The following is an 11,392-nucleotide window of genomic DNA, read 5'->3' as shown; positions in this document are numbered from 1 at the left end:
ACTTTCTGCCGTTTCCCCAAGGTGTCGGCAGCATTGTGACGTATTTGTAGGCATATCATTGGAAGATTGACCATAAGAGACTACATTTTCCAAGTGTTCGCCTGGTGTCCTGCGTCGAAATTGGTGCGCAATCTCCAGCTGCAAGCATTCTTCCATGTGATTCAGAGGTGAATCCAGACTTCCATGAACGATATATCATCGAAGAGATATGTGAAAAACACCTTGAGGATTGATTCTAAACAACGTTTGCCATGTTTCTGTCGATATTATGGAGTTAATTTGGAAAAAATGTGAGTTGTTATGATTGAATTTTCAGGTTTTTTTTCTCAGCCAAATGTGATGAACAAAACGGAACGATTTCTCCTACACAAATCATATTTTTGGAAAAACTGAACATGTGCTATCTAACTGAGAGTCTCCTCATTGAAAACATCTGAAGTTCTTCAAAGGTAAATTATTTTATTTGAATGCTTTTCTTGTTTTTGTGAAAATGTTGCATGCTGAATGCCAGGCTTAATGGTATGCTAGGCTATCAATACTCTTACACAAATGCTTGTTTAGCTATGGTTCAAAAGCATATTTTGAAAATCTGAGATGACAGTGTTGATAATTAACAAAAGGCTAAGCTTGAGAGCCAATATATTTATTTCATTTGCGATTTTCATGAATAGTTAACGTTGCGTTATGCTAATGAGCTTGCGGGGATAATTACACTCCTGGATACACGTTTTTTTCGTAGCCAAAAGTGATGAACAAAACGGAGCGATTTGTCCTACACAAATAATCTTTTTGGAAAAACTGAACATTTGCTATCTGAGAGTCTCCTCATTGAAAACATCTGAAGTTCTTCAAAGGTAAATTATTTTATTTGAATGCTTTTCTTGTTTTTGTGAAAATGTTGCATGCTGAATGCTAGGCTTAATGGTATGCTATGGTTCAAAAGCATATTTTGAAAATCTGAGATGACAGTGTTGTTAACAAAAGGCTAAGCTTGAGAGCTAATATATTTATTTCATTTAATTTGCGATTTTCATGAATAGTTAACGTTGAGTTATGGTAATGAGCTATAAATAGGATCCCGGATCCGGGTTTGCTCGTCGCAACAGGTTAAAAAGGCCTGCACGCTGAAGTGTTTTCGGGAGCGTTTGACAGTGATGAGGGGTGGTCGATTGACCACAGACCCATTACGGACGCAGGCAATGAGACAGTGATCGCTGAGATCCTGGTTGAAGACAGCAGAGGTGCATTTGGAGGGCAGGTTGGTTAGGATGATATCTATGAGGGTACCATGTTTATGAATTTGGGGTTGTACCTGGTAGGTTCATTGATAATTTGTATGAGATTGAGGGCATCAAGCTTAGATTGTAGGATGGCCGGGGTGTTAACCTTTCTGCGCACGGAAACCACTAGCGGGCTGAAATTCCACAACATACGATCGCTACATAAATAGTCATATTAAACATTCATGAAAATACAATTGTCTGACATGTATCGAAAGCGTAGAATCTTGCTAATCCAACTGCGTTGTCAGATTTAAAAAAGGATTTACTGCGAAAGAATACGATGCAATTATCTGAGCATGGAGCCCCATAATAATTATATTTTTTTAACCAGCACAGGCGTAACATAATCACAAACTGCATTAAAATAAACCGTTTACCTTTGACGATCTTCGTCTGTTTGCAATTCCAATGCTCATTGTTACACAATGAATGATCTTTTGTTTGATAAAATCTGTTTTTATAGCCTAACACAAAACATTTTGTGAACCGCTTGTGTCGTGAATTCCGTCTCATTCCATTTTCGACCACACATTCCAGGTAAATAACCCACACAGAACGTGACTTTTCCAGTCATGTTTGGTTTCACTGCAATCAACTGGTTTGTTTGTAACACAATCAAACCTGATGGGCAATTTCGCGGGACGTATTGACTGTAAGAAACCGATTTGAAGACAACAAGTCATGACATCATTGTGCACCAATGATTTGCCCGCTGTTTCGTTTATTGACTGTCTTTTAACCCAATGACCACTGATCGTCTTGAAATCTAGCTGGGTAGATAGCCAATGAGCTGAGCTAAACGGCAATACGCCATGTTTATGTGCTGCTAGACCAACCCATGTAGTAAGCTCCAGCGTAAAGTGAGTAATTCGCTATTGAAGTTTCATACCGGAAGGAGCTACGCATATTACGCACTGCATTGTTCGGTAAAGGCGCAGATTCAGCTGTTTATATATCAATCATTATGGCGACTAAGTCAGGGAAAGCTAAATCTAATTCTAGATATACAGATGTACACACAATTTTAGAATAAATTGATTGTGAAGGTGAGACAGAGATTGTTGTAGGATGCTTCATTTAGCGATTGTGGAGGAATATTTTTTGAACGGGAGAGGACATCGTTTTGGACTGGTAAGTTCGTATCATGCTAATGCCCTTGTTTGAAATTAATAATATAAAATATTATTGTTTTTTTTCTTTTTTTTCCGAAGCAATATATAAACATGTAATGTCATGAAATGTGAGATGCGTGTGTCTGCCGCCCCACCCCAACCCACATGAAATAGCCTATTTGAAACTGTTGAGGAGAGGGCAGGACCACATCAATGGCCAAAGTGAAATGGAGACAGTAGATCTAGCTGTAGATCTAGTCATAATATAAAAGAGACAGTAGATCTAGCAGGTAATAATAATATAATAATATATTCAACCTAATATATTCACCTTCAACCTTCCACTCTCTATATTTATCTGTTTATTATACCTGTTGATACAGGGCTCATATGTGAAACTATTCTAACTGAATATTTTCATTCACAGTGACACTGACTCCGAATGGGAGTCTTATCTGGTGTCCTGTGTGAATTTAAGTATGCTCTCTAATTCTCTCTTGCTCTCTCTCGGAGGACCTGAGCCCTAGGACCATGCGTCAGGACTACCTGGCATGATGACTCCTTGCTGTCCCCAGTCCACCTGGCCTTGCCGCTGTTCCTGTTTCAACTTTTCTGACTGCGGCTACGGAACCCTAAACTGTTCATTTTTACTCTTGAGGTGCTGTCCCTTTGCACCCTCTACAACCACTGTGATCTCCACCCGGCTCAGCCAAAAGAGGACTGGCCACCCCTCATAGCCTGGTTCCTCTCTAGGTTTCTTCCTAGGTTTTTGCCTTTCCAGGGAGTTTTTCCTAGCCACCGTGCTTCTACACCTGCATTGCTTGCTGTTTGGGGTTTTAGGCTTGGGCTATATAAAAATATTTGATTTCATAGAGGACTGAGGGTATTCCAAATATTGAAAGTGTGTAAATAGTTACCCATGTTATTTTGTATATGTATATATATGTATATTTTCATATTTTTTTATCAATAAATGTAAAAAAATCTTTTTTTTTTCTCCATTTTTTTGGGGGGTGTGTTAGAATACCATTTTGGTATTTTGTATATAGTTATTTGTTTCTAAATGTTTACCTTCACCAATTTGGCCACTTGGGTACATTTGGGCTACTTGTTTGGGACACCTGGGTGACTTCATAATAAATGTCATGTAGCACACTCATTTTGGAAGTTATCGTTCTGAAACTTTGCTACTGTTGTACTGTTGCCCTCTATTATTTTTCACTCAAATTGTCCCCATCATCCTATCTGAATGTTTGTTTTATGTTGTTCATTGTAAAGATGATGATATAAAAATATCTAAACCAGATCTATTTTGTTATATTCTCCTACATTAAATTCACATGTACACAAACTTCAGAGTGTTTTCTTTCAAATGGTACCAAGAATATGCAAATCCTTGGTTCTGTTAGATTTGGGCATGTCTTCAGGTGGAAATTGCACAAAGTAGTGGGGAGGCTGTAAGAGGTTAATGATGTCCCAGTTTAGGTCACCTAACAGCACGAGCTCTGAAGATAGATGGGGCAATCGATTCATATATGGTGTCAAGGGCACAGCTTGGGACAGAAGGTGGTCTGTAGCAAGTGGTAACGGTGAGAGACTTGTTTCTGGAAAGGTAGATTTTTAAAAGTAGAAGCTCAAATTATTTGGGCACAGACCTGGATAGTTAGACAGAACTCTGCAGGCTGTCTCTGCAGTAGATTGAAACTCTGCCCCCTTTGGATGTTCTATCTGTTAGAAAATGTTATAGTTAAAGATGAACATTTCAGGGTTTTTGGAAGTATTCCTAAGTCAGGATTCAGACACGGCTAGGACATCTGGATTGACAGAGTGTGCTAAAGCAGTGAATAAAACAAACTTAGTGAGTAGGCTTCTAACGTTGACATGCATGAAACCGAGGCTTTGACGGTTACAGAAGTCAACAAATGAGAGCGACTGGGGAATGGGAGTGGAGCTAGCCACAGCAGGGCCTGGGTTAACCTCTACATAACCAGAGGAACAGAGGAGTAGTAGGATAAGTGTACGGATAAGTGCTATAAGAACTGGTCGTCTGGTACGTTCGGAACAGAGAGTAAAAGGGCACATTTCTGGGCACGGTAGAATAGATTCAAGGCATAATGTACAGACAAAGGTATAGCAGTATGTGAATACAGTGGAGGTAAACCTATGCATTGAGTGACGATGAGAGAGATATTGTCTCTAGAAACATCATTTAAACCAGATGAGGTCGCCGCATGTGTTGGAGGTGGAACTAAAGGATTAGCTAAGGCGTATTGAGCAGGGCTAGAGGCTCAACAATGAAATAAGGCAATAATTACCAATCAAAACAGCACTGGACAAGGCATATTGACATTAGGGAGAGGCATGCGTAGCCGAGTGATCATTGGGTCCATTGAGTAGCTGGGCGAGCTGGAGACACAGCGATTCAGACAGCTTGCGGGCCTGGGCTTGCAGGCTAGCAGAAGGGCCTTAGAGGGACTTTGCGATGGACAACGTCATTTGTAGCCCCTTCGTGCGGTTACGTCGGCAGATCAGTCATGATGGATCAGCAAGACTCCGTGTAGTAAAAGGGTCCAGGCCAATTGTCAAAAAATGTATAGTAGCCCCCAGACGGGCCGACCTCGGGTGTGAAGGTAGGCAACAACACATCCGCCACGTTGATCCTCAAGACTGTGGAACAACAAGGGTGTGATCTAAGCCTCCTCCTGTCCTCCCTGTTCACCCAGTGGCGACTCAATAATCAAGTTTGTTGACAACAGTGGTAGGCCTGTGGTAGGGTACTTTAAAATGTTGGAAGACCTCAATGGCAATGGTCATGCCAACGTGGATTTCATCCATCTAGAGTCCTCTATCTAACTCCATGAGACTGACTCAATAGCCAGGTTTTGACCGGCAAACGCCGGCCCCTAATTGCAATGAGGTGCACCTGGAGACAAATAGATACACCTGGGTAAATTAAGACATGTCACATAACATAAATACCAGGTGTATTGGCGCTTGTTATCATCAGTTGCTTTTTCTCTGTTAGTACCACTCCTGTACCTGGCATCATGTGCATTTTGAGACTGACGGTGGTCACATGTGAGTATACAAAATCTGTTTCTGATGCAGATTAGAATTTAAATATATATGCCAATATTTATTTTTGTGAGTAAAAAGAAGTACATATAATATGATTTGAGTGACATTCTGTTCCTTTTGGGCAAAAAGGTATTCAAAGCATGGAATATGAGACCAAATGCTGAACTTGAATATAATAAACTTAGTATAACTGAAATGCTTGAGTATAGAGCCCAATGCTGAGTTGTAGCTTAATGGTCCAAGTGCATATGATGTTGAATGTTACTGAACTAGCTGTGTGATGTTGTTTCAGTGCTGGCTACAGCTTGCTGCACACTAACAGATGGAGGTACTGTATGTAATAATGATGATACTACTTAACCAAGCTAATGTGAGTGGTGTGTAATTCCTGTTTCTTTGTCCTGGCAGCAATCAGCATCACATGTGAAGGCTCTGATGCTTTACTGCAATGTGGTAAGCTAGTCCACACTGCTGAACAGTGTACTCACCGACCACCTATGATTGTTTATACTGTAGATTAGCGTCACTAGCCCACACCATAGAGACCCATACTTGGCTCTCCTTCGTGCCTCACTGTTCTCCATCTCCCTCAGATGGAGGTAAGATCCATATCAAGCGTGCAAACTACGGTCGTCGTCAACACGATGTGTGTTCTATTGGGCGCCCTGATAACCAACTCACCGACACCAACTGCCTCAGCCAATCCTCCACCAGCAAGATGGCAGAAAGGTACTAGAACCTGTAACTCCTTGGCTGTAGTGTAAACAACCACCAGCAAGATGGCTGGAACTTGTTGTGTTTACCTGTATGAACTCATGACCTCAACCTGTCTTTGAAACACACAGATGCGGTGGGAAGAGCGAGTGTATTGTCCCTGCATCCAATTTTGTTTTTGGAGACCCCTGTGTCGGGACTTATAAGTACCTGGACACCAAATACTCCTGTGTCCAACAGCAAGAAACAAGTCAGTCTCTGAATGTGTGCTAATAATATTTAGTGGTGGGCACCGATATCCTAATTTGGATTCAATGTATTGTCGGTATGACTGTGGCATGTTGGGATACTGTTTAATTCTCCTACCCACTGTTAATCTTGTAAAAAACTAAGCTCAGCTGATTGCTAGAAAAGGAAGTTAATGGGTTGGTTCCCCTATGGTACCAGCTTGTTAACTTTTGTTTCTCCAAGTGTAAACCACCCTCACCTGCTAACTAACCCTAGCAAGCTGTGGATATGCAGCTTGTTTAGTTTGAGTAGCCTATAGGGAGGTCAGAGACCTGGCAGTGTGGTGCCAAGATGCCAAAGGAACTGGTAGTGGACTACAGGAAACTGAGGGCTGAGCCCGTCCCTGCCAGGAGGCTAAAAGGATTGGTATCAGCCCTCCGATCCTGAATTCTACACCATTGAAAGCTTCTTGACTGGCTGCATCACCACTAGGTATGGCATCTGACCACAAGGTTCTACAGAGGGTATCGCTTACGGCCCAGTACGTCGGAGGCCGCGCTCCCTGCATCAGGATTTCGACACCACGTGTGTCAGCAGGCCCTACATTGTCAATAACTCGCGCAACCCAAGTTATACTGGTCTCTGTTACTCCATAACAAATGGTACGGATGTACCAAGTCTGGAACCAACAGGACCCTGAATGGCTTCTACTTCCACCAAGCCATAACTGCTGAGTTACTACCCGACTCTCTGCATTGACCCTTCTTGCAGTAACTTTTGACTTGTCTCATATGCTGCTGCTGTTCCTTTAAATTGACATATCTAGCTCAATTCTCCAGCAAGAACATGGAAGGGTTAATCTGGTTTACCATGTTTCAGTGAACGGTAACTTGCTAGTGCAACTCCCACAGTTTTGTAGGGTTTATAGCCAATCTGACAGCTGGCACAAACTGCGTAGAAATACAGATTAGGTGTAGCAGGTCAACTTTATTTTTTCACCAGTTTAGGTCTAGCCAGCCAGTTTGCTTAACATGTTAGCATTTTGAGAACTGCTCATAAGGAAGTGAAACTAAAAGGTAACGGTGGAAGATGACGCGCCTAACTTTTTGTACTTTGGTTCATGCTAACGAGTTTATAATGACTTTTAAAAAATGCACCTGAAATCAACATTCCCTTTTAGTGCCCATCACTAACACTTCACCAGGCTAATGTATGTCTTAATGTGTCTGGCCAGTGGTGTAACTCCTGTGTTGTCTTTGCAGTAAGCAGCATCATATGTGAAGGCTCTGATTCTCAACTACTATGTGGTAAGCTGGTCAACACTACCGTACAGTTTAATCATGTGGTGCCGTGTATATTAGTCACTAGCCCACACCAACACCCAGGTTTGTCCTTTCTCTTCCTCAGATCGAGGTGAGATCCGTATTCAGCGTGCCAACTATGGTCGTCGTCAACACGATGTGTGTTCCATTGGGCGCCCACATAAACAACTCAAAAACACCAACTGCCTCAGGCAATCCACCACCAGCATAATGGCAGAAAGGTACGGAAACCTTCAGCGTGCATTTAGCTGTAGGAAGTCATTGGCTGTGGTGTTAACCTCTACCTGTTGACACACAGGTGTGATGGAAAGCGCCAGTGTATCGTCAAGGTATCCAACTCTGTGTTCGGTGACCCCTGTGTCGGAACCTATAAGTACTTGGATGTGGCTTACACCTGTGACTGAATGTGAGTTTTGTATATGTGCACATGACTGGGAACTAGAATTTGTATTTTATTTTACCTTTATCTAACTAGACAAGTCAGTTAAGAACAAATTCTTATTTTCAATGACAACCCACTGTTCAGTGGCAGAACGACAGATTGGTACATTGTCAGCTCGTGATTTGTACTTGCAACCTTTCGGTTACTAGTCCAACTCTCTAACCACTAGACTACCCTGCTGACGATTTGTCTTTCAGGATATCTTCCTGGGGAGCCTGAAGATGTACAAGGCTTCAGGGATATCTTCATCAGGTTGTGCTGTTTTCCTCCAACCTCCAAATCAACTTCAATGACCATTGTAAACCTGTGTAGATTGTTTAAGAAATGCTTCAACACCATTTCTGAACTGTGGTTGTTGGTCTGAATTAAATGAAGCGGCAGGAAGACGATACTAGTTGCCTCTTGTACATTAATAAATGTCACACCAATATTACTGAACATGTGTCCTTTATTCTCTCTTACAAGCTTTTCACCGGACTCATTTGTACCTGGGGCTAACGTGCCTTTGTCTTGATGTCTGTAATCTGTGCCCACCTTTAGGCAGTTGTAGGCAAGTTAAATACTCATTGTGATCACTTTCCTGACCACCTCAGGCGGTATGATCTGGATGGTCAAACTATTTTTAAATCAATTGTACCCGGGTCTCAACTCACTGACAGGTAGTACTTATGACATCAGCAGCCTTAATGGTCCTAATTTGTATGCATCACCAGCTAATCTGGTCACAAAGCAGGCTGGGTAAGACATTTTTATACAATGTGTAGTCCTTACAAACCTTGATTGCTAAGTGGTAGGCTCCTGATTCCAAGAACACAGGATGAGATGTTACTATCCTTTGGTGCAAGCACTTCCAAGAGTTCATGAACAGTGAGCCTGGTGAAATTTGGGGAGCGCACCGTCAGTGTACCTTTGGTTCCTAGCGTGTTACGGCCTTTCGCACTATACACCCTCCCCAATGGCGGCCAGCGACAGAATGATCAATCCTACGCTTGCGTCCCCATTCCCAATTAGTCATAGGAGTTGCCTTGTTGTTAGCCAACATCCCATGGGACTATGCATGGCAGGGGTGTCCCCCACAATGACCCACAATGTCATGTCTGAGGGCTGCTGTTGCCTCCTGGACTGCTTTTCCTGGCCTCCATTTGCGCCCAGTTGCCAAGGTCGGCGTGTTGATGCTCACTACTGGGTCTCGAGATTCATTCAGTGTCATCTGGAGCCTGGTTTTTTGCACACTTGAATTCCTCTGATAGACTTGTGAGGGGCAGCTTGAGGACACCATCTCCATAGAGGCCTATGGTGGTAAGGCATCGTGGAACTCCGAGCCACTTTAAGTAGCCTGTGACTCCTCTTTCCATCTTCTCCACTGTTGAGATTGGCACCTCATACTCTGCTAGGGGCCACAACACCCGTTGTAGGAGACCAAACTGCAGACACCAGGCCTTTAACTTTCCAGGTAGCTGGGTGTTGTCGATGTACTGTAGGCTACTAATGTCTTTGCACAGCTGTTGCACCTGGTCTTTGTCCTTCAGGCTTGCATCATAACACATTCCAAGGCTTTTTAGCGGCTGCTCAGACACTGTTGGGAGTTGGTCATCTCCGATGAATTTCAGGTCAGAGAGTTCTCCCTTCACAATTGAGATGCTGCGTGACTTGGATGGTTTAATCTTCATACGGGCCCAGCTGATGTTCTTCAAGTTTTCTGAGCATTCTCCTGGTGCATGGGACTGGTGGTCAATGTTGTAATGTAGGCTCTGAGTGGCGGGAGGCGGAAACCAGTCGACTCACTGTCCACCAGCAACCCATTTTGAGGATCTGATAACCTCCATTGCCATTATGAATGCCAACGGAGAAATGGTACATCCCGCCATTATACCTACATTCAGGCACTGCCATGAGGTTGTGTAGCAGAACTGCAGATCCTGGAAGTGGGACTTCACCAGGGTTGTGATGGTGTCCGGTATGTTGAAAAATCTGAAGGCAGACCACAGGAGTTCATGGGGCACAGAGCCAAATGCATTGGCGAGGTCGAGGAAGACTACATGGAGGTCCCTTTTCTCCACCTTGGCCATTTGGATCTGGTGCCAGATCATGTTGGAATGTTCCAAGCAGCCAGAGAACCCAGATATTCCTGCCTTCTGTACAGATGTATCGACGTACGCATTCCTTTGCGGGTACTCGGCCATCCTCTGGGCAATGACCCTAAAGAAGATTTTACCCTCGACATTCAGTAAGGAGATTGGGCGGAATTGGCTGATGTTCACTGCATCCTTCTCCTTAGGGATCAAGACCCCGCCTACCCTATGCCACACTTTGGGTATTATCTTATTTTGCCAAGCTGTTCTCATAAGCCTCCAGAGGAACCTCAGGACGTCTGGTGCGTTCTTATACACTTTGTACGGGACTCCATTTGGCCCCGGGGCTGATGCTGTTCTTGCCTGTCGAACTGTGTTTTCCACCTCTTTCCATGTCGGAGGGCTGGTCTCAATATGATGTTCCGGGGGTTCAATGGGTGGGATATCTGATGGGATGGCCAGATGTTCATGTCGCTTTGAGTCAAAGTTTGTGCTCCTCTAGGTCTTTCTTTGTTGTTTTTAGAGCTCCACTTTTTTCTTTCGTGAAGAGACTTTTAAGGAACTTGGAGGGATCTTTATAGAATCGAGTTCTAGTTTGTTCTTTCTTCCTTCTGCGTTTCTGTAGGTTCTCTGCTCTACGAAGGGATGCCAACCGGGTTTTGATGTCAGCCTGAAGTGCCTCTATGCCCTCCTTTTCCACTTCCGAGGCCTTCTTCCACTGTTTCTTAAGCTGTCTCCTTTCTTGAACGAGGCGCTTGATTTCTTGTTGCCTCCTGGAAACTGGTGGGGTTGGAACCTTTCTCCTGCCTTTTGCCTCTTGCACTCCAAAGCTTTCTGCCCCGTACTCATAGATGTCCCCATCCTCTCCAACTTCTTCTCCACTGTGCCTCGAAGTTTCGAGGGTCAAGATAAAGTCAGTATTCACTGTTTCCCACAACTTCTTGTTACTGGCGCCAGGCCACTTCACATACGGTCTGTGCCCTGGTAGTCTCCTCTCGACTGCAGGTCTGGGAGGCTCGGTGAGTTCCACTCCTGTTGTTGGTTCCACCTCAGTTGTTACTTCGGTGCTTGAGTTTACGTCCTCCATGACAGTGGTACCGATGCACTGCAAACTATGGCTTGCGTCCAGTTGCTGTGCATC

The 11,392-nt window shown here is 43.5% G+C and overlaps 1 protein-coding gene across 2 annotated transcripts; it reads left to right on the top strand.

Moving 5' to 3' along the window:
• Positions 1–5,373: 5,373 nt before the first annotated feature.
• LOC110528630 (L-rhamnose-binding lectin CSL3) lies at positions 5,374–8,617 on the top strand. Of its 2 annotated transcripts, XM_036984244.1 has the most exons (9): positions 5,374–5,473; positions 5,766–5,801; positions 5,882–5,926; positions 6,067–6,202; positions 6,319–6,437; positions 7,678–7,722; positions 7,823–7,958; positions 8,036–8,143; positions 8,377–8,617. In XM_036984244.1, the coding sequence occupies exons 1-8, from the start codon at positions 5,443–5,445 to the stop codon at positions 8,139–8,141; spliced, it is 654 nt and encodes a 217-aa protein (XP_036840139.1). In that variant the 5' UTR covers positions 5,374–5,442; the 3' UTR covers positions 8,142–8,143; positions 8,377–8,617. The 2 variants fall into 2 exon arrangements, with proteins under 2 accessions (XP_036840139.1, XP_036840140.1); XM_036984245.1 differs by lacking the exon at positions 5,766–5,801 and having other exon boundaries at positions 5,410–5,473.
• Positions 8,618–11,392: the final 2,775 nt, after the last annotated feature.

This window comes from Oncorhynchus mykiss, chromosome 7, assembly GCF_013265735.2.
Source record: "Oncorhynchus mykiss isolate Arlee chromosome 7, USDA_OmykA_1.1, whole genome shotgun sequence".
Taxonomy (NCBI): domain Eukaryota; kingdom Metazoa; phylum Chordata; class Actinopteri; order Salmoniformes; family Salmonidae; genus Oncorhynchus; species Oncorhynchus mykiss.
Note: the sequence above shows the minus strand (reverse complement) of the source record. Positions and strands in the feature narration are given on the sequence as shown.